We start from the raw sequence: 24,967 nt of genomic DNA on the forward strand, positions 1-24,967 counted from the left end.
AGTAAGGAAAACGGTTCACCAGTGTTTAGTTTTATATTGAGGTGCTCAGGTTGGAATAAAGTGGTATATAAAAAGCAAAGTATTGGGTTTTTTTTTCCCCTCTTTTTTGGCATAAAATAGTAAACATACATAAATGGCGTATAACCTAATAACTGCTTTTATATTTTCTTTACTATGTTTAAAAAAGCATTTGCATGGTATTGATGAATTATCCTAATATCTGGCTTATTGAAGAATTGTCTTTATGGTATTATATTTTGGTGCCCTGGATAATTAGAACTTTGTTTTTTACATCAGAAACTGATATTCACTTCCATTGAGAAGTATTACCATAACTGTAATGTTGTCTCTGGAGCCAGCCTCTAAAGCAGCATTTACAAGTTTATGGCTAACATACTCAGCTGCACCTTCATAGAAACTCTTAGTGCCTGATTCTTTCTTACTTGCTGGCACCCCATTTATGTTGGGTGGTCTGTAAGTTTCTTCCTCACTGCAATGTTTATGATGAGTTGTTTCTGGTGGAACTGTTTCTATATTTTCAGAGTGAGGAATGAAATTGTTATAATATTTTGAATTGAACAAATTTTCCTTTGAATTTGCAGTTGACACACGTTCTTTAGATCCAGTTTTATACTGAAACAATATGTGAATTTTAGGTTCTGATTTAGTAATGTTTCCTTCACTGTTTGATGGTGAAATTTTCTTTTGTATGTTAGAAAAATATATTTGTTTATACACTTGAAACATTGTCATTGCCAGTGCAATGACTTCCTTTGTATCCAGAACTTCCCAAAGACCATTAGTGGCTAAAATAAGGAATTGACATAAGTCATCTATAGGGACAGAAATAGTTTGAGGTGCTGGGATTATGAATTTTTTCAGGTTGAGACGTCCATGAAATCCAAGTCCTCGTGTGATTTTTATTTGCCCTTCTAAGAGCCCATATGGTTCATGTGAACTGATCACTGCTCCATTCTGAAGTACTCTTCTTCTTTCATTTATGTTTCGTGTAGTGTGTTCTTTGGTTAGGCAAAAAGCTCTCCCATTTCTGCATAAAACTGCTTGCACATTACCTAAAAGATTATTTTAAAAAAAGAGAATTTTATCCTGGAAATTTAATAACCAGTTGTATCAAAATCTACTGTTAACTTTAATAACTTTAATAATCCTGTGTCAATCCTAAACAGAAAGCAGGCCATGAAAAAAATATTTTAAAAATATGTGTAATATTGTTATCACTATTGGATAGTTTACAATAATTTAAGATTTCAAATTAAGAAGAATTTATCCCTCATTATTAAGTAACTTTAGTGTTTATAAAATTACTGTATTTAGTAATAAAACCACAAATAATGAAAAGTGACTTCTAAATCTTCTATTGAATAGCATCAGAATATTACTTATATTGGAGAGTCAAGGCTTGAACTTTTTTTTATAGCCAACATATATAGTCAGTATAGCAGATTTTTGAAATGTTTTTAAATATATGCTTTTTCACTTAGAAACAGTTTTGAAGCATAGGATTTGACAGTTTTATAACTGGTAAAAGTTAAAACCTAAACATACTTAGCTCATGACTAATGAAAAAATTAGAATGCCACCATTAATGTTAGTCTTAACTAGGTTCCTGTAATATATGGTTAAAAAAAAGTTAAGTCAGTCCTATGAATGAAAAATGTGTATTATTCATGTGTTAAATGGATAATAGGCAGCCAGAATTAAACCCTTTGATTGGAAACTGAATTCTTAAAAGTTGGTTGTAGTTTATTCATAGTTCAGATGAACCTTTGATGCATTGAAATCTTTTCCTTTTTTTTGAGATGGTGTCTCGCTCTGTAGTCTAGGTGGAAGTGCAGTGACATGACATAATCATAGTTTACTGCAGCCTCAAACTCCTGGGCTCAGGTGATCCTCCTGCCTCAGCCTCTCAAATAGCTGGAGGTCTACAGGCGCACCTAGCTTCATTGAAATCTTAAAATCTAAACATACCCGAAACAGACTGGCCATAGTTGTTTACTAAAACTTTCTTTGGTTTATTAGGAAATATTTAATTTCTCCAAGTTGTTAGGAACATAATTACATATTTACCACAGGCAGTAGTTTTTCTTGATATAGAATCATTTATGATTTATAAAATGTTAGGTAATATGTTTTGAGATGGGGTTAGTGATGTTTGAATATTATCTCCGAGAATTAAAATTCCTGGAATAGTATGCCCAATTTACATAGAATATTCTCATTTTGCCATGGTGTGGTGGCTCACACCTGTCATCGTAGTGCTCTGGGAGGCCGAGGTGGGAGGATTGCTTGAAGTTAGGAGTTCAAGACCAGCCTCGGCAAGAGTGAGACTCTGTCTCCACTAAAAATGGAAAAAAAATAAACCAGACATGGTGACATGCCTGTAGTCACAGCTGAAGGCTGAGGCAAGAGGATTGCTTGAGCCCAGGAGTTTGAGTTTGTTGTGAGCTAGGCTGATGATGCCACAGCACTTTACCCAGGGCAACTCAGTGAGACTCTGTATCAAAAAAAAAAAAAGTCTAATTTTAAACATGATGCTATACCAGGGATCAGAATTTTGTTACTGGAGTTCAATTCTAGGCCTTTAATTTTTTTTTTTTTTTTTTTTGAAACAGTCTCACTTTGTTGCCCATGCCAGAGTGAGTGCCATGGTGTCAGCCTAGCTCACAGCAACCTCAAACTCCTGGGCTCAAGCAATCCTCCTGCCTCAGCCTCCCAAGTGGCTGGGACTACAGGCATGCACCACCATGCCCGGCTGATTTTTTCTATATATATTTTTTAGTTGGTCAATTAATTTCTTTCTATTTTTAATAGAGACGGGGTCTTGCTCTTGCTCAAGCTGATTTCGAACTCCTGACCTCAAGTGATCCGCCCTCCTCTGCCTCCCAGAGTGCTAGGATTACAGGCGTGAGCCTCCACGCCCAGCCTAGGCCTTCACTTTTTTAGGTAAAGGAATTCGGGCTTAGAAGGCTGAGGTCCATGCAACTAGTATAGTTTGAAAGCCTAAGTTAAAGCTTTAAGTGTCAGGTATAGACAGAAACTATTAACTCATTTACATAATGGGAATTATTAATGGCTGAGCTACTGGATTGGGGCTTAAAGATGATGTATGTGAAACTTGAACTGTATAAATGGTAGTTCTAAAAACTACACAACCCCTCATTTAAAAAAATTTATTAATGTTTTGTATTAACTTGTCATTACTGCTGATCATTGTTAGCATTCTGCAGAAGGTAAATCAGTGCAGTCTTTTACTAGATTGAAAATTATTGCTGGCTGGGCGCGGTGGCTCACGCCTGTAATCCTAGCTGTCTGGGAGGCCGAGGCGGGCAGATTGCTCTAGGTCAGGAGTTCAAAACCAGCCCGAGCAAGAGCAAGACCCCATCTCTACTATAAATAGAAAGAAATTAATTGGCCAACTAACAAATAGAAAAAATTAGCCGGGCATGGCAACACATGTCTGTAGTCCCAGCTACTTGGGAGGCTGAGGCAGAAGGATCGCTTGAGCGAGCCCAGGAGTTTGAGGTTTCTGTGAGCTAGGCTTACACCATGGCACTCACTCTAGCCTGGGCAACAAAGTGAGACTTTGTCTCAAAAAAAAACAAAGAAAGAAAATTATTGCTGTATCTGCAGAGCGGCATGGAATAGTATATAGCATGTCAACTGAATAAAAATAATTGTTCTATTAGGAGGACATACAGTTTACTACCTCTTTTAAATTAGGAAAATTTTTATGTGCATATGTGTATACATATGAATAGTGTGGCCCCAGCTCTGAAGATACAGCGAACATAACTGAACTCAGAATAGTCAAATCCATTGATTTCTTAAATGTTTATCAATCCCATTGATTTCCTAAATGTTTGTTTGCATGTAGGAAGCCAGAACCCATTCAGCAAAAAGAAAAAGCATTGGTTCCTTTGTATTTAATTTGAAAAGAATTTAACAGAAATATGAACTTAAAGTGGAAGGGTGGTCAATGGGTATTTTTATTTTAGTTGCCTCTGCAGAGAGCTTGATAAATGTAACCTTATGCACTATTTGCCTTTTTTACCCCTGTGCTAGAGAATAGGAAATGCCATTTTGGCTCATTTTGCTACTTGTGAACGTCTCTTAGGTTCAACACAAAATTTCCTCGAAGGGTCATTAAACTCTGGTTGCAGCTATTGCTCTGACAGTAGCTTGCTGTCAGACTTTAAGCAAGTTACTTAATTGACAGTGTATCCATCTTGTTAAAGAGAAATACTGCCTTCTGAATAGTTCACATCCTTATGAATGGTGTATGGAGGAAGGAAAAAGTGAAGGAGAGGTAGCTAGTGTTTCTCAACTATTCATGCATATAACCCAGAAAATAGAGGGTAAATAAGATTCAGGCCGGGCGCGGTGGCTCACGCCTTTAATCCTAGCTCTCTGGGAGGCTGAGGCAGGCGGATTGCTCAAGGTCAGGAGTTTGGAACCAGGCTCTGGAAGAGTACTAATGGAATGGAGATTTTGGAAAGTCACATGTGCAGAATCAATAGTCTTGATTTCCTGAACATGAAGTGACATGCTATCAGCTACAAATGAGGTTGTTGAACTCATGCATTAAGCTGAAAGCTTGAATAGGATGATGAATAAAAGGCCCCCAGGAAGATGGGAAATTGGAGGAACATTTTAAAATGTCACTGTTTTTAGACTACATGAACATGAGTGGAAGAGAGAGGAGCAAGTCTGATAGTTTAAAAGAGAGGACAGATTGGCTTTAAAGAAGGGTCTCTGTAACATCTGTTTGGAGGAAATGAGAAGAGCTAACCAAGCAGTGAACTATGTGATGAAGACCATTACATAAAAATTTTAATCTGAGCATAAATGAATTCAATTCCTAGACACAAAGGTAACAGCTTTTAGTAGTTGGAGAGATTGTGCTCTTCAGAAAATGTTATCAAAATGAAAATGGAACAGGATTACTGGAAGAGCAACATGTTCAGGGATAATAATCATGAGGACTCAAGCTGCTTTGACATGATGCTGAAACCTTTGAAACTGGCATGGTCCGTTTCTTATGCAGAGGACAATAATACAATTTCCTCCTGTGATTACTGGTTATCTTCAACTTTTGTGAGAGGGAAGAGTCCAGTAAGCTTAAAAGCGAGCTCTAGAATCCCAAGCAGGGAATTCTAGAGCTGAATGGGCAAGATCAAGGTTTTTTCAGATAAAATCAGAAAGCTTATTTAATGTTGATTAGAACAGGGAAGTTTTAAGAATGAGGAAAGAAGAACAGAAGTTTTATGTGTTGATAAGAAAAAAGCACCTAAGATGGACAAGACTGCCATTGTGTAATAAAGAGAGTTTGGTGTAGAAGAAACAGCTTGGGAGAATGGAAAGAAAGACTTAAGGTACTGACAGACTTTAATCCCAACATTTTGTGTGACCTTCATTAGTGACTTCATTTTCCTAAGTAAGAGTCTTTCACCTGCAGTGTTATTTGTTATGGTTATTATGCGAATTCAACAAGGTAATTTAATAGGCAGACACTTGAAAAGGTTATTTAGTGTTCCAGAAGAGGAAGAGCAGGCAGAGAGACGCTATCCAGGAGAAACTAAGAGGAAACATTTCGGACCCATTTATAATGGAATTATAAGAAAATCATTATGAAGTAGAATTATAAGACAGTAGGTAGCAGTAACTTGGATCTTGTGAAAAGAGGAAATAGTTAACCAGGAAGAGAAAAGGAGCAGTCAGAAAGGATCGTAAGTAAACGTGCATGTAAATAAGGTTAGGGAAACAACCTATATCTAATTTTTATTCAGGGCTGTAATTTAGGCAAAGGAGGCCGAATTTGTTTAATCATAAGCATGGATAGCAGCTTTGTGCCTCTTCCAGCTAATGATTATCATAAGAGAGCCTTACTAATATGGAACTAGCTTTCATTGGATGTTCAAAAGGTTATTTATTTTGCAAGATGTGTGATCATGAAACTCATGGTCATTGTACATTGCTCACCATTGTACACCTAATGCCTAACAGTATTTTACACATGGATCTCAACTATTTGTGAAATATTTTTTAAATGTGTTCTCAGAATCAGGTTGATACACATGAGTCCCTCTACCACCAGAAAAAGGGAGAAGGGGGGAAGGGAGGTATATGGAAAGGTCAGTATTATTTTAAATATATAGTTTCTTTCCTGCATAAAATGAGGGAGGTTCTGGAGTTGAATTAGGTTTTAGGGAAAAGGGGACGGGACGTAAATAAATTTAAAAGCAACTTACTAAACCAGTGTGAATGAACAAATTTTTCAAATCTATAGAAACAATCAAATCTAGGAAAATGAAACAATTAAATGAAGTCTGCAGATACTGCAGCAGTAATGAAAGAAGACCACACAGGAATGAAGACACTCTAAAGTAGAAAGCTCATATTGTTCATTTGAAGTAACAAGTCTTTTAGACTTGAGTCTTGGCTCACTTATTGGTTGTGTAAACTTATATAATGCTTTGATGAGCCTCACTCTTCTCATATATTAAAAATGTGATTATCCTTATAGGTTGTGAGGATTAGATGAAAGGAGTGACTTGGTGAACTTGAGAAGAGAAGGAAGGAGGCTTAAGGTGGCCACCAATTAAAAATTTGTGAATAATAGAGAAGTAGTGGGTAAAGTTGTGCCTGATCTCTCAATCTAGTGTGAGCTCATGGACATAAAGCTAGGACACTAGTAAATAAATAGTTTATGGAGCCTTATTTTAAGAAGTTATTAAGAACAAATGTATAGGCTGGGTGCCATGGCTCATGCCTGTAATCCTAGCACTCTGGGAGGCCGAGGTGGGCAGATTGCTCAAGGTCAGGAGTTCGAAACCAACCTGAGCAAGAGCGAGATTCCGTCTCTACTATAAATAGAAAGAAATTAATTGGCCAACTAATATATAGAGAAAAAATTAGCTGGGCATGGTGTTGCATGCCTGTAGTCCCAGCTACTCAGGAGGCTGAGGCAGAAGGATTGCTTGAGCCCAGGAGTTTGAGGTTGCTGTGAGCTAGGCTGATGCCACAGCACTCACTCTAGCCTGGGCAACAAAGCGAGACTCTGTCTCAAAAAAAAAAAAAAAAAAGACAAAGATATGTTAAAAGCAACAAAAAAGAAAAAAAAACTGATTACCTTCGAAAGGTCTGCTTTTTATCAGCTACGATAAAAGCCAAAAGAGTGTGGAAAGATATCTTCAAAATACTTGAGAGAAAATAGCTGCCTAACTAGAATTTTTACCAAACAAAGATGTCATTTGACAAAATTTCTCACAAAGTCTGAGTTTGCCACCACCAAGCCATTACTAACAAAAACTATACAGAATGTATTTCAGGCAGAAGAGAAAATATTCCAGATGAGAGAAGAAAGAATACAAGTAAACATGTGAATAAAGATAAATAAGTATAAAATGTATAAACAAATAATAATGTCTTATAAAATTACTTAAGTGGAATTAAAATATACAACAATAATACAAGTTAAGAAAGTGAATGAAATTTGAGTGTTCTAAGAGGCCAGGTTTAGTGGTTCATGCCTATAATCCAAGTGCTTTGGGAGGGTAAGGCAGGAGATTAGACCCGGAGATTAGAACCAAACAAACAGCTGGGAATCTAGACATTAATGATAGTGTCCACTTACTGAATAATGACTAGCTCATCATTTGTCATTTAACCTTACAGGGATATTGATATCTAATGATATTTTCTATAGGGGTGGTAATTCCAACAAAATATAATCAGTTCCAAGATTGGCCTGAAATCCAAAATGAATATGTCCATGAAGGATTTGTAGCCTCAGTATAGAGTCTGAAAAATGACAATGACTCTGAGATAATTGACACTGCACTTAGCTTCTTGGTATTGCTTAGTCTGGAGTCCTCCTTATTTTGGGCTGATAATCAAAGCTGGATCAGAAACAAACTGACTTTCAGGGGCCTTGACATTGAAATGGTCTTTGTGATTATCTGGCCCTTGCAATGTCATCTCTGCCACCATATTCCTACTCAATGAGGAATTAGACAGGCTCCTCCTCAGGGTTTGTGTCTCCCTAAAAGGTAGCATTATAATAGTGGGACTGATTTCTAGCTTCCATTTCTCATATGAAACATTGGGTTAACAATACTTAGTTAACATTAGATATCAGAGTTCTTATTAGACTAAATGAGGAAATTACTCTGTGTTCCATATTCAATAAGTGGACACTCTTATGAATAATAATTCTAACCATGAAAGGGGTAGTAGAACCCTAGAAAAGTATCATGGAACTCAGTATGGAATTCAGGTTAACTTTGCTAAAACAATTTACGTCTGGGTTTTCCATTTTGGCAAGCTCCTAAGCCGAGACTTCAAGCAGTGAAGGTCAAAAGAATTGCTTCTTTTTTTTTATGTTATTTTTTTTTTTTTAGAGACATCCAAGTTGTGTTAGCTTCTTGAAATAAAGTTAAAGAATACAACCGTCTTTTTGGGAGAAAGGAATACATGCCCATAAAACTAAAGCATGAACTGTCATTCTCTCTGAGATGAAACTGATGCTACTTGGCTAGTGAGCATGAGAAAGACCTATTGTAAATGTATTAGTTATAAGAATAACTGACCAGTTTGAACAACTATACTAACAATAATCAGTTTTCCATTCTTTTGAAAAAGGGACGTGTACAAAACGTTTTTCATTTTGTTCAAATCTAAGCATATGTAGTATATTTGCTTTTTATCTTTATAAACAACTCTATTGCTATCCCTCTTGGAAAATTTAATGTGTTTGTCACATTATTTCGTATCTGTGCCTCCTTGGAAAATAAGTATTATTATTGTGCCTGCAATCTGCAATTAAACTGTGGTTATTTGTTGTTTCTTAAATTGGTCAATGTGATTGCTAGGCACTATTAAGTAACTAAATATTTGGATACTGAAAAATTCTGGAAGCCTGGAAGGTTTTGCTGCCAGGAATCAAAAATGTAAAGGTGGCCGGGCGCTGTGGCTCACGCCTGTAATCCTAGCTCTTGGGAGGCCGAGGCGGGCGGATTGCTCAAGGTCAGGAGTTCAAAACCAGCCTGAGCAAGAGCGAGACCCCGTCTCTACTATAAATAGAAAGAAATTAATTGGCCAACTGATATATATATAAAAAATTAGCCGGGCATGGTGGCGCATGCCTGTAGTCCCAGCTACCCGGGAGGCTGAGGCAGAAGGATCACTCGAGCCCAGGAGTTTGAGGTTGCTGTGAGCTAGGCTGACGCCACGGCACTCACTCTAGCCTGGGCAACAAAGCGAGACTCTGTCTCAAAAAAAAAAAAAAAAAATGTAAAGGTGTTATTTGGTGCTATTCAATGTACATACCAGTGTTCGCAACGTGTAATATTCCAGAAATTATTTCTGGCATCTTCTGAGAAGGAGCTCTCTCTGCCTGTCCATCAGAGTTATTCTTTTTCCTGCAATGCTTAAGAGCGTAAGGACATTTAATGCTGCCTTCTAATACACAAGTAACTGCAGAGCAGCCACTCCATTGAACTCTGGACACTTCATTCCTTCCAAGACGTAAAAGCCTATCCATTCTCCAAAACGCCTTTGCAAAGGCCTTGTGTATGTCCTCACACTCATTCCTCGTTGCTCTTGTTCTTTTGTTCACGGAAGAAAAGAGGTCTTCTATTGTTAAGTATTCTTCTCGAAACACAGTATGAAAGGAATTGATTATTTGTTTCTCTTCAAGTGTCATTTGGTAGGAAGGATCACATTTGGAAAGTTGATGGAGTAGTAAAACTGGGAGTTCCATTGCTGTCAACTCTGCTGCTGAGGCACCATGATGTCCGTCAAACAAACCAAAAAAACACACATTGGGTCTGCTGCCAAAATTATTCACTACAGTGAATTTATCATGCATGTCAGGTTTCCATGTAGAATTACCATCTTCACAAATGGCTACTCCTTTAATTAACAGATGACAGATTTTTTGAGAATATGTGGAACTTCTGTCAACGTTACGAAAAATCTTATAGTATTCTGGTATTTCTTTCTTCCAAATCAGCTCAAAAGCATTATTAATGCTCTGTAGGATTTTTTCATTGAATGTACGGGATGACAGTAGTTTAGAAATAATATACTGTCTCTGAACAGAAAGTATTAAGGGCCGTGGTTTCTTTCCAGCCATCCATTGGAAACCCAGTGTGGCTAGAGCTACATGTTCCTTTTTATGGAGAAAAATATCAGTTAGGCGAATTTCTTTCTTGCATATGGAACAGGGTAATGTGATCACTTGCTCTACGACCTGTTGCTTCTCAGGGTTTCCAGCACTTTTCAATGGTCTTATCTTTTTCCTTCTAACATGCTTTCTTTTGGATGAAATTGAAGATTCCTCCTCTGAATCAAATGTTGATTTGTTCCTACTCCATTCTCTTGATTTCAAAAACACTCTGCAAACAGGATGAGAGATATTTACATGCCAGGAATGATGCAGTGTAAACCTCTTCAAGCAGGCTTCTATCATTGCAGTTTGCTTTGGCTCCTCACAGTCTAGAATAAGCCTAGAATTGAACATTCTGACTCACCTTTCCATAATTTCCCAAAAAACACATAATAAATACTCAATAAATGGGTGATTGACCTGTCTACCTGAAAGAAATTAGGCAAAATCTCCATAAAGTCAGCTAGACATCTAAACAAATACTCAGAGAAATCATTAAAATATTGTGTCCCAGGCATGTCAAAGTATATTTTTGAGACCTAGGATTTTGATATCTTTTTTATTTTATTTTATTTATTTTTTTTGAGACATTTATTTGTTTGTTTGTTTGTTTGTTTGTTTGTTTTTTGAGACAGAGTCTCACTTTGTTGCCCAGGCTAGAGTGAGTGCCATGGTGTCAGCCTAGCTCACAGCAACCTCCAACTCCTGGGCTCAAGCAATCCTTCTGCCTCAGCCTCCCAGGTAGCTGGGACTACAGGCATGCGCCACCATGCCTGGCTAATTTTTTCTCTATATTTTTAGTTGGCCAAATAATTTCTATTTATAGTAGAGACGGGGTCTCGCTCTTGCTCAGGCTGGTTTCGAACTCCTGACCTTGAGCTATCCACCAGCCTCGGCCTCCCAGAGTGCTAGGATTACAGGCGTGAGCCACCTTTAGGCTTTTGATTTCTAACATGAACTTACAGTCATTTGTTGCATAACAAATTTCAGTTAATTGCAGACCACATATATGACACTGATCCCATAAAATTATAATGGAGCTGAAAAATTCCTATCACCTAGTGACGTTGCTGTCTTAATGTCATAGTGCAACATGTTAATCATGTACTTGTGGTGATGCTGCTGTAAACAAACCTCCTGTGCTGCCAGTCATATAAAAGTATAGCACAAGGCCAGGAGCCATGGCTCATGCCTGTAATCCTAGCACTCTGGGAGGCCAAGGCGGGCGGATTGCTTGAGGTCAGGAGTTTGAGACCAGCCTGAGAAAGAGCAAGACCCCATCTCTACTAAAAAAAATACAAAGAAATTAGCTGGACAACTAAAAATTTATAGAAAAAATTAGCCAGGCATTGTTGCACATGCCTGTAGTCCCAGCTACTCGGGAGGTTGAGGCAGGAGGATTGCTAGAGCCCAAGAGTCTGAGGTTGCTGTGAGCTAGGCTGACACCACGGCACTCTAGCCTTGGCAACAGAGTGAGGCTGTGTCTCAAAAAAACCCCCCAAAACAAAAGTATAGCACATACACTTATGTACATAATACTTGTTAATAAATATGACCATTAATGGTTTATGTCTTTACTTTTTATCAATATTTTAGAGTATACTCCTTCTACTTATTTACAAGCAAACAAACTAACTAAAAAGCTAACTATAAAAGAGCCTCAGGCAGGTCCTTCCGGAGGTATTCCAGAAGAAGGCATTGTTATCATAGGATATGATAGCTGCATATTCACTATTGCCCCTGAAGACCATCCAGTGGGACAAGATATGGAGGTGGAAGACAGTGATATTGATGATCCTGACTTTGTTTTTGTCTGGACAAATGTGTGTGTTTGTGTCTTTCCTTTTTGACAAAAAAGGTTAAAAAGAAAAAATTAAAAATTTTAAAATAGAAAAAAGCTTGTCAAATAAGGATATGAAGAAAAATGTTTTTGTACAGCTGCACATTGTGTTTGTGTTTTAAGCTAAGTATAATTACAAAAGAGACAAAAAGCTAAAAAAAGTTTTAAAGTTTATAAAGTAAAAAAGTTAAGTAAACTAAGGTTAATTTCATATCGAAGACACAAACCTTTTAAAATGTAGTGTAATATAAGTATAAAGTGTTTATAAAGTCCACAGTAGTGTACACTAATGTCTTAGGCACTCACCACTCACTCACGAACTCACCCAGAGCAACTTCCAGTCCTGCAAGCTCCATTCATGATAAGCACCCAATACAGGTGTACCACTTTTTATATCTTTTATACAATATATATATATTTTTTGAGACAGAGTCTCACTTTATTGAGCAGGCTAGAGTGAGTGCCGTGGCGTCAGCCTAGCTCACAGCAACCTCTAACTCCTGGGCTTAAGCGATCCTCCTGCCTCAGCCTCCCAAGTAGCTGGGACTACAGGCATGCACCACCATGCCCGGCTGATTTTTTCTATATATATATTAGTTGACCAATTAATTTCTTTCTATTTATAGTAGAGATGGGGTCTTGCTCTTGCTCAGGCTGGTTTCAAACTCCTGACCTCGAGCAATCCGCCCGCCTCCGTGTCCCAGAGTGCTAGGATTACAGGCGTGAGCCACCTATACAATATGTTTACTGTATCTTTTTAAATGTGTCAATATGTTTATATATACAAATATTTACCATTGTGTTACAATTGCCTACAGTATTCAGTACAGTAACATGCTGCACAGGTGTGTAGCCTAGGAGCAATAGGCTATACTATAAAGCCTAGGTGTGCAGTACACTATACCATGTAGGTTTGTGTAAGTACATTCCAGTGTTGCCACAACGAAATAGCCTAACAACACATCTCTCAGAATGTCTCCCCATCGTTGCAGCATGGCTATAATTACTTTTGTACTCCATTTTGTCTGCCTTAAAACACTTTTGTCCTAAGTAAAGGGTTCACAAGAAAATAAATGGGCCATGCCATAACTAAGCAGAACAATGAAAAGAACTGATAGTAAGGGCAGAATTTTTGAAGACTACAATGACTACAAAAACTATATCTTGGCCGGGCGTGGTGGCTCACGCCTGTAATCCCAGCACTCTGGGAGGCCAAGGCGGGCGGATTGCTCAAGGTCAGGAGTTCAAAACCAGCCCGAGCAAGAGCGAGACCCCGTCTCTACTATAAATAGAAAGAAATTAATTGACCAACTAAAAATATATATACCAAAAAAAAAAAAAAATTAGCCAGGCATGGTGGCACATGCCTGTAGTCCCAGCTACTCGGGAGGCCGAGGCAGAAAGATTGCTTGAGCCCAGGAGTTGGAGGTTGCTGTGAGCTAGGCCAATGCCACGGCACTCACTCTAGCCTGGGCAACAAAGCAAGACTCTGTCTCAAAAAAAAAAAAACTACATATTTTATTTCCTGTCCCCAGGTGTGGGCTGAGGACAGGAAAGAAAAGATGTGGAGTTGGATGAGACATTTCTGGAGAACAGGCACTCTTTTCTATACCGCTTCCTATCAGAGGCATCTAGCACAGTATTCAGCACATGGGGCCATTTTTATCTCATTTTATGCACGATTTCTAGAGCGTGAGATCTTTCCAAGGGCCTGTGAAACTTTAGAGACCTGAAAAGAAATGCTTTAGTTATATTCTAAAACCTAAAAAATATCAAAGTTAGTAACTTTAAATGTTTATGAAATGTGACATTTTGAAAACTATTCAACTTCAACTCAATTCATGTATAAATTGTATTTGAGGGCCGGACATGGTGGCTCATGCCTGTAATCCTAGCACTCTGGGAGGCCGAGGCTGGAAGATCCTTTGAGCTTGGGAGTTCAAGACCAGCCTGAGCAACAGCAAGAACCGGTCTCTACTAAAAAAATAGAAATTAGCTGGACAGCTAAAAATATAGATATAAAATTAGCTGGGCATGGTGACGCATACCTGTAGTCCCAGCTACTTGGGAGGCTGAGGCAGAAGGACCCCTTGAGCCCAGGAGTTTGAGGTTGCTGTGAACTAGGCTGATGCCACCGCACTTTAGCCAGGGCAAGAGAGTGTGACTCTGTCTCCAAAAAAAAAAAAAAAAATGCATGAATAAGTCCAGGTGTGGTGGCTCATGCCTGTAATCCTAACACTTTGGGAGACTGAGGCAGGAGGATCTCTTGAGGCCAGAAGTTCGAGACCAGCCTCAACAAAAGCGAGACTTCATCTCTACAAAAAGAAAAATTGACCAGTCATACTGGCACATGCCTGTAGTCCCAGCTACTCAGGAGGCTGAAGCAGGAGGATCACTGGAGCTCAGGAGTTTGAGGTTGCAGTGAGCTATGATGACACTACTACACTCTAGCCTGGGCGACAGAGCAAGACTCTGTCTCAAGGGGGGGGGGACCTAATAAGTAAAATAATGACTATAAGAAAATAGATATATGCCTTTAACATTCTTGCCAGTAGAATTTGCATCCTCTAAATTATGCAAAAATCTTATCTCTAGAAAGGACAGTCTTCTACAATAAATGATAAATAAAATGATGCACTGTTTTATTGTGATAAACAAAAAGTCTTTAGCAACCTTCATATATGGTTTACACGTGGCAATATAATTAAAAATTAAAGAGACAAGCAAAACTCTCTGATGAGTTTGAAGTGTTTTGCCACTTTCTTTACTTGTATTTAATCCTCTGAAGTGCGCAACTATGTTGGATACAGCCAGTTATCCCTAGTGTAAAATTTATTTGCGAATTTCCACTTCATAAATGCTTCTAAAACCATTCGCATATGCACAAGCCTCCCTGGCTTTACCTCACCAACAGATTTTTGTTTCTTTTTTTTAATGGAAAACTTAAAAATTACAGAAAAATTACAAAAGAGTATAATGAGTCCCCATGTACTCATTAACCAGTTTCAACCATTATCAACATTTTTTTCAGTCTTGTTTCATCTGTATCTCCATCTACTTCATTTTGTCAATTTTTTTGGTTACATTTTTTGCTGGTGTATTTTCATGCCAATCCCCAAATTATATTTACTTGCCCATAAATACTTCAGTCTCATCAAAAAATTTGACCAGCATCCAATCACTTCTGTACCTACAATAGGCCAGCTATTGTGCAAGGTGCTGAGATGCACAGATGGATGAGGATTGCATCCTCCCCTTGAAGGTATGAGGGAAAAAGTTCACAGTGCCGTCCATATGCTCATCCAGGTCATTACTAAAAGGATTAAACAGGTCAGATGGAGCCAAGGACGGAGCCCCATTACAGTGCCCAAAAAGGGACCTAGCTTTTCATCTGGCTAGGAATGGAATCACGAGATCTAGGAAACTGACCTAGAAAAACTCACAGTTGACAGATACCAGCAAAGGGTCCCAGGCAAAATCCAAGGGAATGATCAGTTAGCAGGCAGGAGGAGGAAGAGGACCCAGCAAAGGAAATGGATAGGCAAGCAGAGAGGGAGGAGAGGAAAGTGGAGACTGTCAAACCTTTTAAGCGCTTTTGACCAAAATGTATGTAAAGATTTTTAATGGCTTATTTTTGGTAATATTCATGTAAAAGATGCAGTTTTTATGATCTTTGGACTGTTGGGACAATATAAAAGGCACAGTAATACTATGATTTGACCCGAAGTAAATCCCTTATATCACAACTTCATTTTTCTCTATTTCGTGGATAGCCATAATACAGCTGTCTCATACACTGGCCATTCTTAGGATGCAGTGCATCATTCATACGTTCATTCATTCATTCATTCATTCATTCATTCATTCATAATAAATACAAATATAACTGAATAGGAGCATAGAGAAGGAAGAGAAATCTTCTCTTTTGTAAAGGTAGAGGAGGAATATCACTCCTCAGTGTACATGGTCTAACAGGAAACCATGGTTTCATTTGATTACTAAGAAAGCAAAGGACAAGAACACTGTAGATATAATTGTTCATCAAGGACATGTGTTATCCAATAGAAATTAAGAAAATTTACCTTAAAGGGCCAGAAATTTCCAATTCCTTTGGAACTGTTTCCATTCTTTGCCCTCCCTTCACCCCTTTCCCCAGCCACTATCCCTCCACCTCAAGTGGTGGAGGTAGAGGTTGTAGGGACCGCTGTGGCAGAGGCAGTGGTGGTGGTGATGATGGAGGTGGTGGGGGCTCCCCTGACTCGGTGGTGGGGCTCCCTGTGTGGAATGTTTCCTATGTCGCCTGGAACCTCAGTCAGAACTCACTTTGTGATTCAGAGGACTGTAAAGCAATAAGGTCACAAGTTGTATTTCTTTTTTTTTTTTTTTTTTTGAGGCAGAGTCTCACTCTCTTGCCCAGGCTAGAGTGCAGTGGCATCAGCCTAGCGCACAGCAACCTCAATCTCCTGGGCTCAAGCGATCCTTCTGCCTCAGCCTCCTGAGTAGCTGGGAATACAGGCATGCGCCACCATGCCCGGCTAATTTTTTCTCTATATATTTTTAGTTGGCCAATTAATTTCCTTCTATTTGTAGTAGAGACAGGGTCTTGCTCTTGCTCAGGCTGGTTTCAAACTCATGACCTTGAGGGATTCTCCTGCCTCGGCCTCCCACACAAGTTGTATTAAGAAATAAACTTGCTTTTGGAATTTCTGAAAGAAAGGTCATTCATTAAATATATTGTCTGATGCCCATGTAGTAGGATATAAATGCATGAAGAGTGACTATCAAGTAATATTTTTTTTGATAAGTTGTGTCACTTTCAGACTAGTGATTATCGCAGACTATCCTTACGGTACTGCCTTCCCACCTAGGGTTAGAGTAGCTCAGGCCATCCCTCTGGGACACCTCCTTCCACCTGCCCTGTAGAGCCTGCCCACTCCATCTTGCTGTCTCAAGTAACTGCCTGAGAATTATAGATAATGTTTGGAGTTTGTCGTTTTTGTGGTTTTTTTTTTTTCTCTTTCATGATTCTCATTTGGTGGACTGTCTTTCTTTTTTTTTTTTTTTTTTTTTTTTGAGACAGTCTCACTTTGTTGCCCAGGCTAGAGTGAGTGCCGTGGCGTCAGCCTAGCTCACAGCAACCTCAAACTCCTGGGCTCAAGCAATCCTCCTGCCTCAGCCTCCCGAATAGCTGGGACTACAGGCATGTGCCACCATGCCCGGCTAATTTTTTTTTTTTTTCTATATTAGTTGGCCAATTAATTTCTTTCTATTTATAGTAGAGACGGGGTCTCGCTCTTGCTCAGGCTGGTCTCGAACTCCTGACCTCGAGAAATCCGCCCTCCTCGGCCTCCCAGAGAGCTAGGATTACAGGCTTGAGCCACCTCGCCCGGCCTGGACTGTCTTTCTGATTGTCTCCCCCAGCCAATATTTTGAGTTCCTAGGTCTTTGATGTGCAACTGCATGCCACTCCCTTATGCTCAGGCTGAGTTAAAATGAGTTCTAGGCCGGGCACGGTGGCTCACGCCTGTAATCCTAGCTCTCTGGGAGGCCGAGGCGGGCGGATTGCTCGAGGTCAGGAGTTTGAAACCAGCCTGAGCAAGAGCGAGACCCTGTCTCTACTATAAACAGAAAGAAATTAATTGGCCAACTAATAGATATAGAAAAAATTAGCCGGGCATGGTGGTGCATGCCTGTAGTCCCAGCTACTTGGGAGGCTGAGGCAGAAGGATTGCTTGAGCCCAGGAGTTTGAGGTTGCTGTGAGCTAGGCTAACGCCAGGGCACTCACTCTAGCCTAGGCAACAAAGCGAGACTCTGTCTCAAAAAAAAAAAAAAAAAAAAAAATGAGTTCTAGGTTTGCTTGTGCACTGAAGAAGTTTGGACCAGCCCAGCTGTCAACTGGATTTCTCCATGGGTATGTATCACAGTGAAACCAAAGTGAACATATTCAAAACTGAACTCACTAAGTCTCCTCCAGAATCTTCTCTGGATCATCAACTTAGGCTGGAAACTATGCTTCCCAGAATCCCTTTTCCTGTGAGGTTCCAGGTTAGAGTTGGCCAAGAAAGGAATTTGTATGAGATTTGGGGGACATTATATCTGAATGCTGTCATCCTTTGATGAGTGTAGAAGTGTCTAGCAGGGTTCAGCTTGTCCTTGCCCCCACTACGCCGCCTCCTGCTTGTCTTCCAGATGCCAGGCCTTGCTGACCAGTAGCAGTCGCAGGCCTATAAGCAGGTACCTGCCTGTGGACCCATGGAGGCAAACGCTTCCTCTAGACTGTTCCTTCATCCTCAACTTTGTGTTTCTGCTGGGTCAGTTGGACATCTCCAGCTTCTCAGACTGACTGGTCAGGGAACATTTGTGAGCCTCCAACTCCTCTTCCCAAACGTTGAATTGCCCAGCCCCTCCCACAAACTAATTTCAACAATGTTATTCCATAATGCCTAAGTTCTGCTTTACTGATTTAACCCTAGCTGATACAGACACCACCACAACTGCCTCCTCCTTTTCAGGATATATAAAATGGATCACCAAGACCTGTCTGATCTCTCTTTACTATCCCTCTACCCATCCACTTGCCTCCATCCCCACTGCTATCTCATGGTTCCAGGATACCCAAATATCTTGCCTGATTACTGCACTGGCTCCTAACTGCTCAACCACTGCTGGCCTGGTTCCCTCTCAGGGCGTTCCCTTTAGAGTAGCCAGAGCTGATCCCCGCCTAAGGCCCACTACTGGCTTGCCCATGCCCATGTTCTTGGGACAAACTCCTTAATGGGTTTGACAAAGCCCTATTTTGGCTTCTGCTAACTTCTCTCAGCTCACCTGTCATCATTGCCCTCTCATCCCATACCAATATTGTGTAGAGTCATTTACTTAAATTTTTGCCATGGTATTTGATTATTTTAATCTGAATTTCTTCTTCTTCATTGCTTTTTAAATCACACCAGCTATAGAGGTACTGCATATTCATTTCTAGCAGCTGCATCCTCCCCATGGCCACTGTAGGTGTGGGAAGAAGTGAGTCCTCTTTTTCAGGCAAATACTGAGACTCTTGTAGGCTCCAGATCCCTGGGGTGGGGTCAGTCTTCTCATAGGGTGACTGTGCTGTTCATATCTCACCTCCACATGCAGCTGTCTGGCCAGATGATGATTAGAGTAGTAGCAAAGCCCCTTACCGAAGTTATTATAACTGATGACTTAATGTTGACTTCTTCCTAGACAGGCAAAAATAGAGAAAACATAGTTCTGAGATGTTTCCCAGGAGTGAAGATGGGCATATCTCTACGTGGATTCTCAGCGGCTTGTTTTCTTCCAACATATATTTGTTATGCGTTAATTTTGTCTATCTATTAATTGACAGAAATAAAAATGTTTATTTATTTATTATTGTAGATACCAAATAAATGCATTCTCCTTTTTAAAATATTCAAATAATGCAGAGGAAAAGCAGAGGTCTCCCTTCCACCAGGAACCCACTGCCAAAAGTTGGATGCATATTGTTCCAGATCAGGTTCTTCGTATTTTTATATATACATGAAAACATAAATGCAATCCATTTTTAAATTTAGGTATAATTTGCACACAATCAATCGCACAAATTTAAATATACAGCTTGATAAATCTTTATATAGAAATTGACCTGTAGACTCCATCAAGTATTGTTTTTTGTATTTTCTTTAGTAAATTGGCAACATAATTATAATATTATCCTGTAAATGTTTTCTTTCACTTAGCAATATGGGGTGAAGATTTTTCAAGTCAGGAATTATCAACTTACCCACGGTTTTAACCACTGTATTATATTCTGTAGTACATGTAAAGATGCAACATTGATTATTTAACCATTTACCTATAATGGACATTTTTGCTATAATAACATTACAGTGAACATTACAGTGCATGTGTATTGGCCTCTTTGTGTGCATGGTGGTGACTTGCTGGGTGTCCAAAGTACAGAAAGTCTGCTTGGCCAAGTGGAAGGAGGAAGTGCTTAGGGTCAGACAGCATGGGCTCAAATCTCAGTTTGTGGCTGACTAGCTGGGTGCTCTTAGCCAGATTATTTAGCCAGTTTGGGCCACAGTTTTGTCAGCTTTGAAATAGAGATAATAATAGCAATCTTACTGGGTTGCTGCAAAATGAGAAATGTAATTCAAATATTGAGCACAGTGTACAGAACAGATGCTCAATAAGTAATTATTAACATTAACATTATTTTAATGATAATAATGGCAATATTATAATTAATATTAACTTAGTGAAATTATTTAGTAGGCCCACATTCCACAACTATCTTTGCAGACATATTTCCATTAAGTTTTCTGTCCTTGATCTACTTTCTTTTTTTTTTTTTTTTTTTTTTTGAGACAGTGTCTCGCTTTGTTGCCCAGGCTAGAGTGCCGTGGCATCAGCCTAGCTCACAGCAGCCTCAAACTCCTGGGCTCAAGCAATCCTACTGGCTCAGCCTCGAGTAACTGGGACTACAGGCATGCACCACCATGCCCGGCTAAGTTTTTCTATAAATATTAGTTGACCAATTAATTTCTTTCTATTTATAGTAGAGACAGGGTCTCGCTCTTGCTCAGGCTGGTTTTGAACTCCTGACCTCGAGCAATCCTCCTGCCTCGGCCTCCCAGAGTGCTAGGATTACAGGCGTGAACCACCGTGCCCGGCCTCATTTGTTTTTTTTTGAGACAGAGTCTCATTCTGTTGTCTAGGATAGAGTACCGTGGCGTCAGCCTAGCTCACATCAACCTCAAACTCCTGGGGTCAAGCGATCCTCCTGCCTCAGCCTCCCAAGTAGCTGGGACTACAGGCATGTGCCACCATGCCTGGCTAATTTATATAACACACACACATACATATATATATATATATATATTTTTTTTTTTTTTTAGTTGTCCAGCTAATTTCTTTCTATTTTTTCTAGTAGAGATGAGGTCTCATTCTTGCTCAGGCTGGTCTCAAACTCCTAAGCTCAAACAGTCCGCTTGCCTTGGCCTCCCAGAATGCTAGGATTACAGGCATGAGCCACTGCGCCACCCCCCGCCCCTGGCCGATCTACTTTCATTGATCTATTTCTTTCTGCTCACTTTTGGCCCTCCTTATGCCTATGTCTAGCCATATCCTCCAAGTTCTATATCACTTTTGCCTACATGCACACAAGAGGGATGCCTATATGTGTGAAGATGCATGCAGACACACATGCTTACAAAATACACACACACACACACTAACACGTTTAAAAGGCAACTTGAGATGTGGTGGCCCATGCCTGTAATCTCACCACTCTGTGAGGCCAAGGAGTTCAAGACCACCCTGGGCAACATAGCAAGACCTGTCTCTACATAAATAAATAAGTAAGTAAGTAGAAAGCAACTTGAAAGAAAGAGTAGACAGGAAACATGATGTACAGCTATTTCAGAGTCTGAATCCTTTCACATTCTTGAGACTATCATATGTCCACTAAAATGTTAGCCCATATTTGAGTATTAGGTTTGCCCAATCATTAGGAACAGAAATAAGGTAATTTCATAAGGTGAAGGATTACATAATCAATGTGCAAAAACCAAAACAACTAATTTGAAAATATAAAAGCAAAAAGAATCCATTAGATACTATAAGAAATAATTTAACTAAGAATTTAAAAAAATTTCAAGAAAAAAATGCATATAAAAAACTATAGGCCAGGCACGGTGGCTCAAACCTGTGATCCTAACACTCTGGAAGGCCAAGGCGGGAGGATTGCTTGAGCTCAGGAGTTCAAGACCAGTCTGAGCAAGAGTGAGACCCCGTCTCTACTATAAATAGAAAGAAATTAGCTAAACAACTAAAAATAGAAAAAGAAATTAGCCGGGCATGGTGGCACATGCCTGTAGTCCCAGCTACTCGGGAGGGTGAAGCAGGAGGATCACTTTAGCCCAGGAATTTGAGGTGGTTGTGAGCTAGGCTGATGCCACTGCACTCTAGCCCAGGCAACAGAGTGAGACCCTGCCTCAAAAAAAAAAAAAAAAAAACTATAAAACTCAACCAGGAACATAAAAGAATATGTAAATAAAAGCAAGGACTCTTCTTGTCCTTGGTTTGGAAACTCAGTGTTATTATATATAGATATCACCATAAGAGGGGGAAAGCAGATCATTCACAGGGAGAAGATATTTACAACACGTATCTCTGATAAGGTATTTCAACACAGAATATATAACTCAAACATGTCAATAATAGAAAGACAAACATTCTTTCTCAAAAGACAGAAGACTTGAGAGATTTCGTAAGAGGAAATATGATCAATCAATAAGCATATTAAAAATTACTCCACCTCAATAATAACCAATAAGATACAGATTTAAAACATAGTGAGGTAATATTATATATCTACCATATTGGTACAGTGCACTAGAGTCTGACCATCCAAAATGTTGGTGAGGATATAAAGCCATGAGAACTCTTAAGTACCACACTAGTGGTGAAAGGAAATATTGAAGCAATCACTTCTGAAAACAAGATTTGCCTGTATTGTAAGTTGAAGATGCACCTATCTCAAGAGTCTGCAAACCACAGCCCATGAACCAATCTGTTCCACTATTTATTTTTGTACAGTCTGCAAGATAAGAATGATTTTTAGGACGGACATGGTGGCTCATGCTGGTAATCCTAGCACTCTGGGGGGCCGAGGTGGGAGGATTGCTTGACCTCAGGAGTTCGAGACCAGCCTGAGCAAGAGCAAGACCCCATCTCTACTATAAATAGAAAGAAATTAGCCAAACAACTTAAAAAAAAAAACAAAACAGAAAAAATGAGCCAGGCATGGTGGCGCATGCCTATAGTTTCAGCTACTCGGGAGGCTGAGGCAGGAGGATCACTTGAGCCCAGAAGTTTGAGGTTGCTATGAGCTAGGCTGATGCCACAGCACTCTAACCCAGGCTAAAGAGTGAGACTCTGTCTCAAAAAGAATTATTTATATATATATATTTTTTTTTTTTTTTTTTTGAGACAGAGTCTCACTTTGTTGCCCAGGCTAGGGTGAGTGCTGTGACGTCAGCTTAGCTCACAGCAACCTCAAACTCCTGACCTCAAGCAATCCACCCACCTCAGCCTCCCAGAGTGCTAGGATTACAGGCATGAGCCACCGCGCCCGGCCTATTTTTATGTTTTTAAATGGTTGAAACAAATCAGAAATATAATATCCTGTGATGTGAAAATTATATAAAATTCACATAACAATGTTCATAAACTTTTATTGGAACTCAGCAATACATACATGTATATATATTCTATGGCTGCTTTTTTACTGCAATAGTAGGATTAATAGTTGCAGCAGAGGCCATACGGCCCACAGAGCTTAAAATATTTACTATCTGGACCTTTACAGAAAAAGTTTGCCAACATTGATATATCATAGTAAGTCTATTCTGAGTTATTTATCCTATAGAAACTATTAGGCCCGGCGTGATGGCTCATGCCTGTAATCCTAGCACTCTGGGAGGCCGATGGGGGTGGATTACTCGAGGTTAGGAGTTCAAAACCAGCCTGAGCGAGACCCCGTCTCTACTAAAAATAGAAAGAAATTAATTCACCAACTAAAAATATATATACAAAAAATTAGCTGGACATGGTGGCACATGCCTGTAGTCCCAGCTACTCGGGAGACTGAGGCAGAAGGATCGCTTGAGCCCAGGAGTAACAAAGTGAGACTCTGTCTCAAAAAAAAAAAAGCTATTATATGTGTGTACCAGGAGACATGCATCAGAGTGATTATGTTAGTATAACTGATAATTATGAAAAACTAGAAACAATTCAAATATCTATCAATATTCAAAAACAATATACGGAATTCCCAACACAAACAATCTAAAATGCCAAGGTCTATCAATCAAATGGGAATTTTCATTTAGTGGTGGCTTCTCGCACTCCAACATACACATTGGATTATAATAACACTATTCCATTTACACACAGGTTCGTTAGCTGTAAGTTAACCATTCAGCCAAAGTTTTTCCCAACCAACTTTGAGATGAAGCTTCCTTATGTTGCACAAAGCTCACAAATAACAAATACAAACAATGCAGAGAATTCTCAACACTCAATGCCATGGCTGACCACATGGGAGCCATCCAAATGGGAACCAAATTCTCAAATGAGAACCAACATCTCCCAAAACCCCCTGGGAACTGCAAATGAGTTCAATCCAAACAGTTTCCTAGTTCCATTCAACCTCTTGTCTTGTCAACAAGTCAAGGTTGAGGTTCCATTCAACCTCTTGTCAACCCCAAATCGGCATCTCAGAACAAACCCAACATCCCACCAGGTTAAAAAAAATAAAGAAAATTTAAAAATAGTAATTAAAAAAACCCAAAAAACAAATCCAACAGAGAGGTGCGGAAAAAAAAAAAAAAAAAAAAACCCATATGGGTGGAAATGGGATCTCTGCGACCTGGGGAACTTTACTTACAAATGGCCGTGGCTGTCCAGATGCTTCCCAAATCTGTTTTCTTCTCCTCAAGTCAGTTCGGATTGTGGGGAGCTGGTCTAATTCAGGCGGGGGAAAGAGACGGGAGTTCCCCAGAGCTAAAGAATGCTCCGGAAGCTGCTGGGACCATCTCGTACTCTCTCTGGTGAAGAGCCGTGGCTTGTCCTGGGGCTGCTCCTTGCTTCCTCCAGCAGTCTCAGAGTACCGATCCACCAGAGAGCCGATGAGCACACCCAGCAATGCCAAATTCTGTTACCAGAAATTTGGCACTTGTCCACGAAGCTGCATCAGAAGAACGAGGACAAGTGGTTTGCGGAGAAGGAAAGAGGAGTTTATTAATTTGCTGGCAAATGAGGAAGTTGGCAGACTCCTGTCTCAAAGTACGAATAATGTCCTCTAATTTTTTTTAACTTTTTGTATCCATGGGGTCTTGATATGTTGCCCAGACTGGTCTCAAACTGCTGGGCT

General features: G+C 39.6%; 1 protein-coding gene across 3 annotated transcripts; it reads right to left on the reverse strand.

Annotated features, from left to right (window-relative positions):
• Nucleotides 1–121: 121 nt before the first annotated feature.
• On the reverse strand, nt 122–24,724 carry PP2D1 (protein phosphatase 2C like domain containing 1). 3 transcript variants are annotated; one of them, XM_076005637.1, is made up of 4 exons: nt 24,482–24,724; nt 19,153–19,247; nt 9,349–10,418; nt 122–1,073 (listed from the first exon to the last, which is right to left on the reverse strand). In XM_076005637.1, the coding sequence occupies exons 2-4, from the start codon at nt 19,158–19,160 to the stop codon at nt 289–291; spliced, it is 1,863 nt and encodes a 620-aa protein (XP_075861752.1). In that variant the 5' UTR covers nt 19,161–19,247; nt 24,482–24,724; the 3' UTR covers nt 122–288. The 3 variants fall into 3 exon arrangements, 2 of the variants coding, with proteins under 2 accessions (XP_075861752.1, XP_012638731.1); XM_012783277.3 differs by lacking the exons at nt 19,153–19,247; nt 24,482–24,724 and adding an exon at nt 16,112–16,200; XR_001158810.2 differs by lacking the exons at nt 9,349–10,418; nt 19,153–19,247; nt 24,482–24,724 and adding an exon at nt 16,112–16,198 and having other exon boundaries at nt 896–1,073.
• Between the last annotated feature and the right edge of the window lie 243 nt (nt 24,725–24,967).

Source organism: Microcebus murinus, chromosome 1 (genome assembly GCF_040939455.1).
Source record: "Microcebus murinus isolate Inina chromosome 1, M.murinus_Inina_mat1.0, whole genome shotgun sequence".
NCBI classification, from domain to species: domain Eukaryota; kingdom Metazoa; phylum Chordata; class Mammalia; order Primates; family Cheirogaleidae; genus Microcebus; species Microcebus murinus.

Coding starts and splice junctions, on each gene's coding strand:
- PP2D1 (XM_012783277.3), bottom strand. CDS start 16,155: ATGGAAACAGTTCCAAAGGAATTGGAAATTTCTGGCCCTTTAAG. Junction 10,419..16,111: donor GAAATTTCTGGCCCTTTAAG/GTAAATTTTCTT, acceptor TCCTGTTTGCAG/AGTGTTTTTGAAATCAAGAG. Junction 1,074..9,348: donor ATTACACGTTGCGAACACTG/GTATGTACATTG, acceptor ATAATCTTTTAG/GTAATGTGCAAGCAGTTTTA.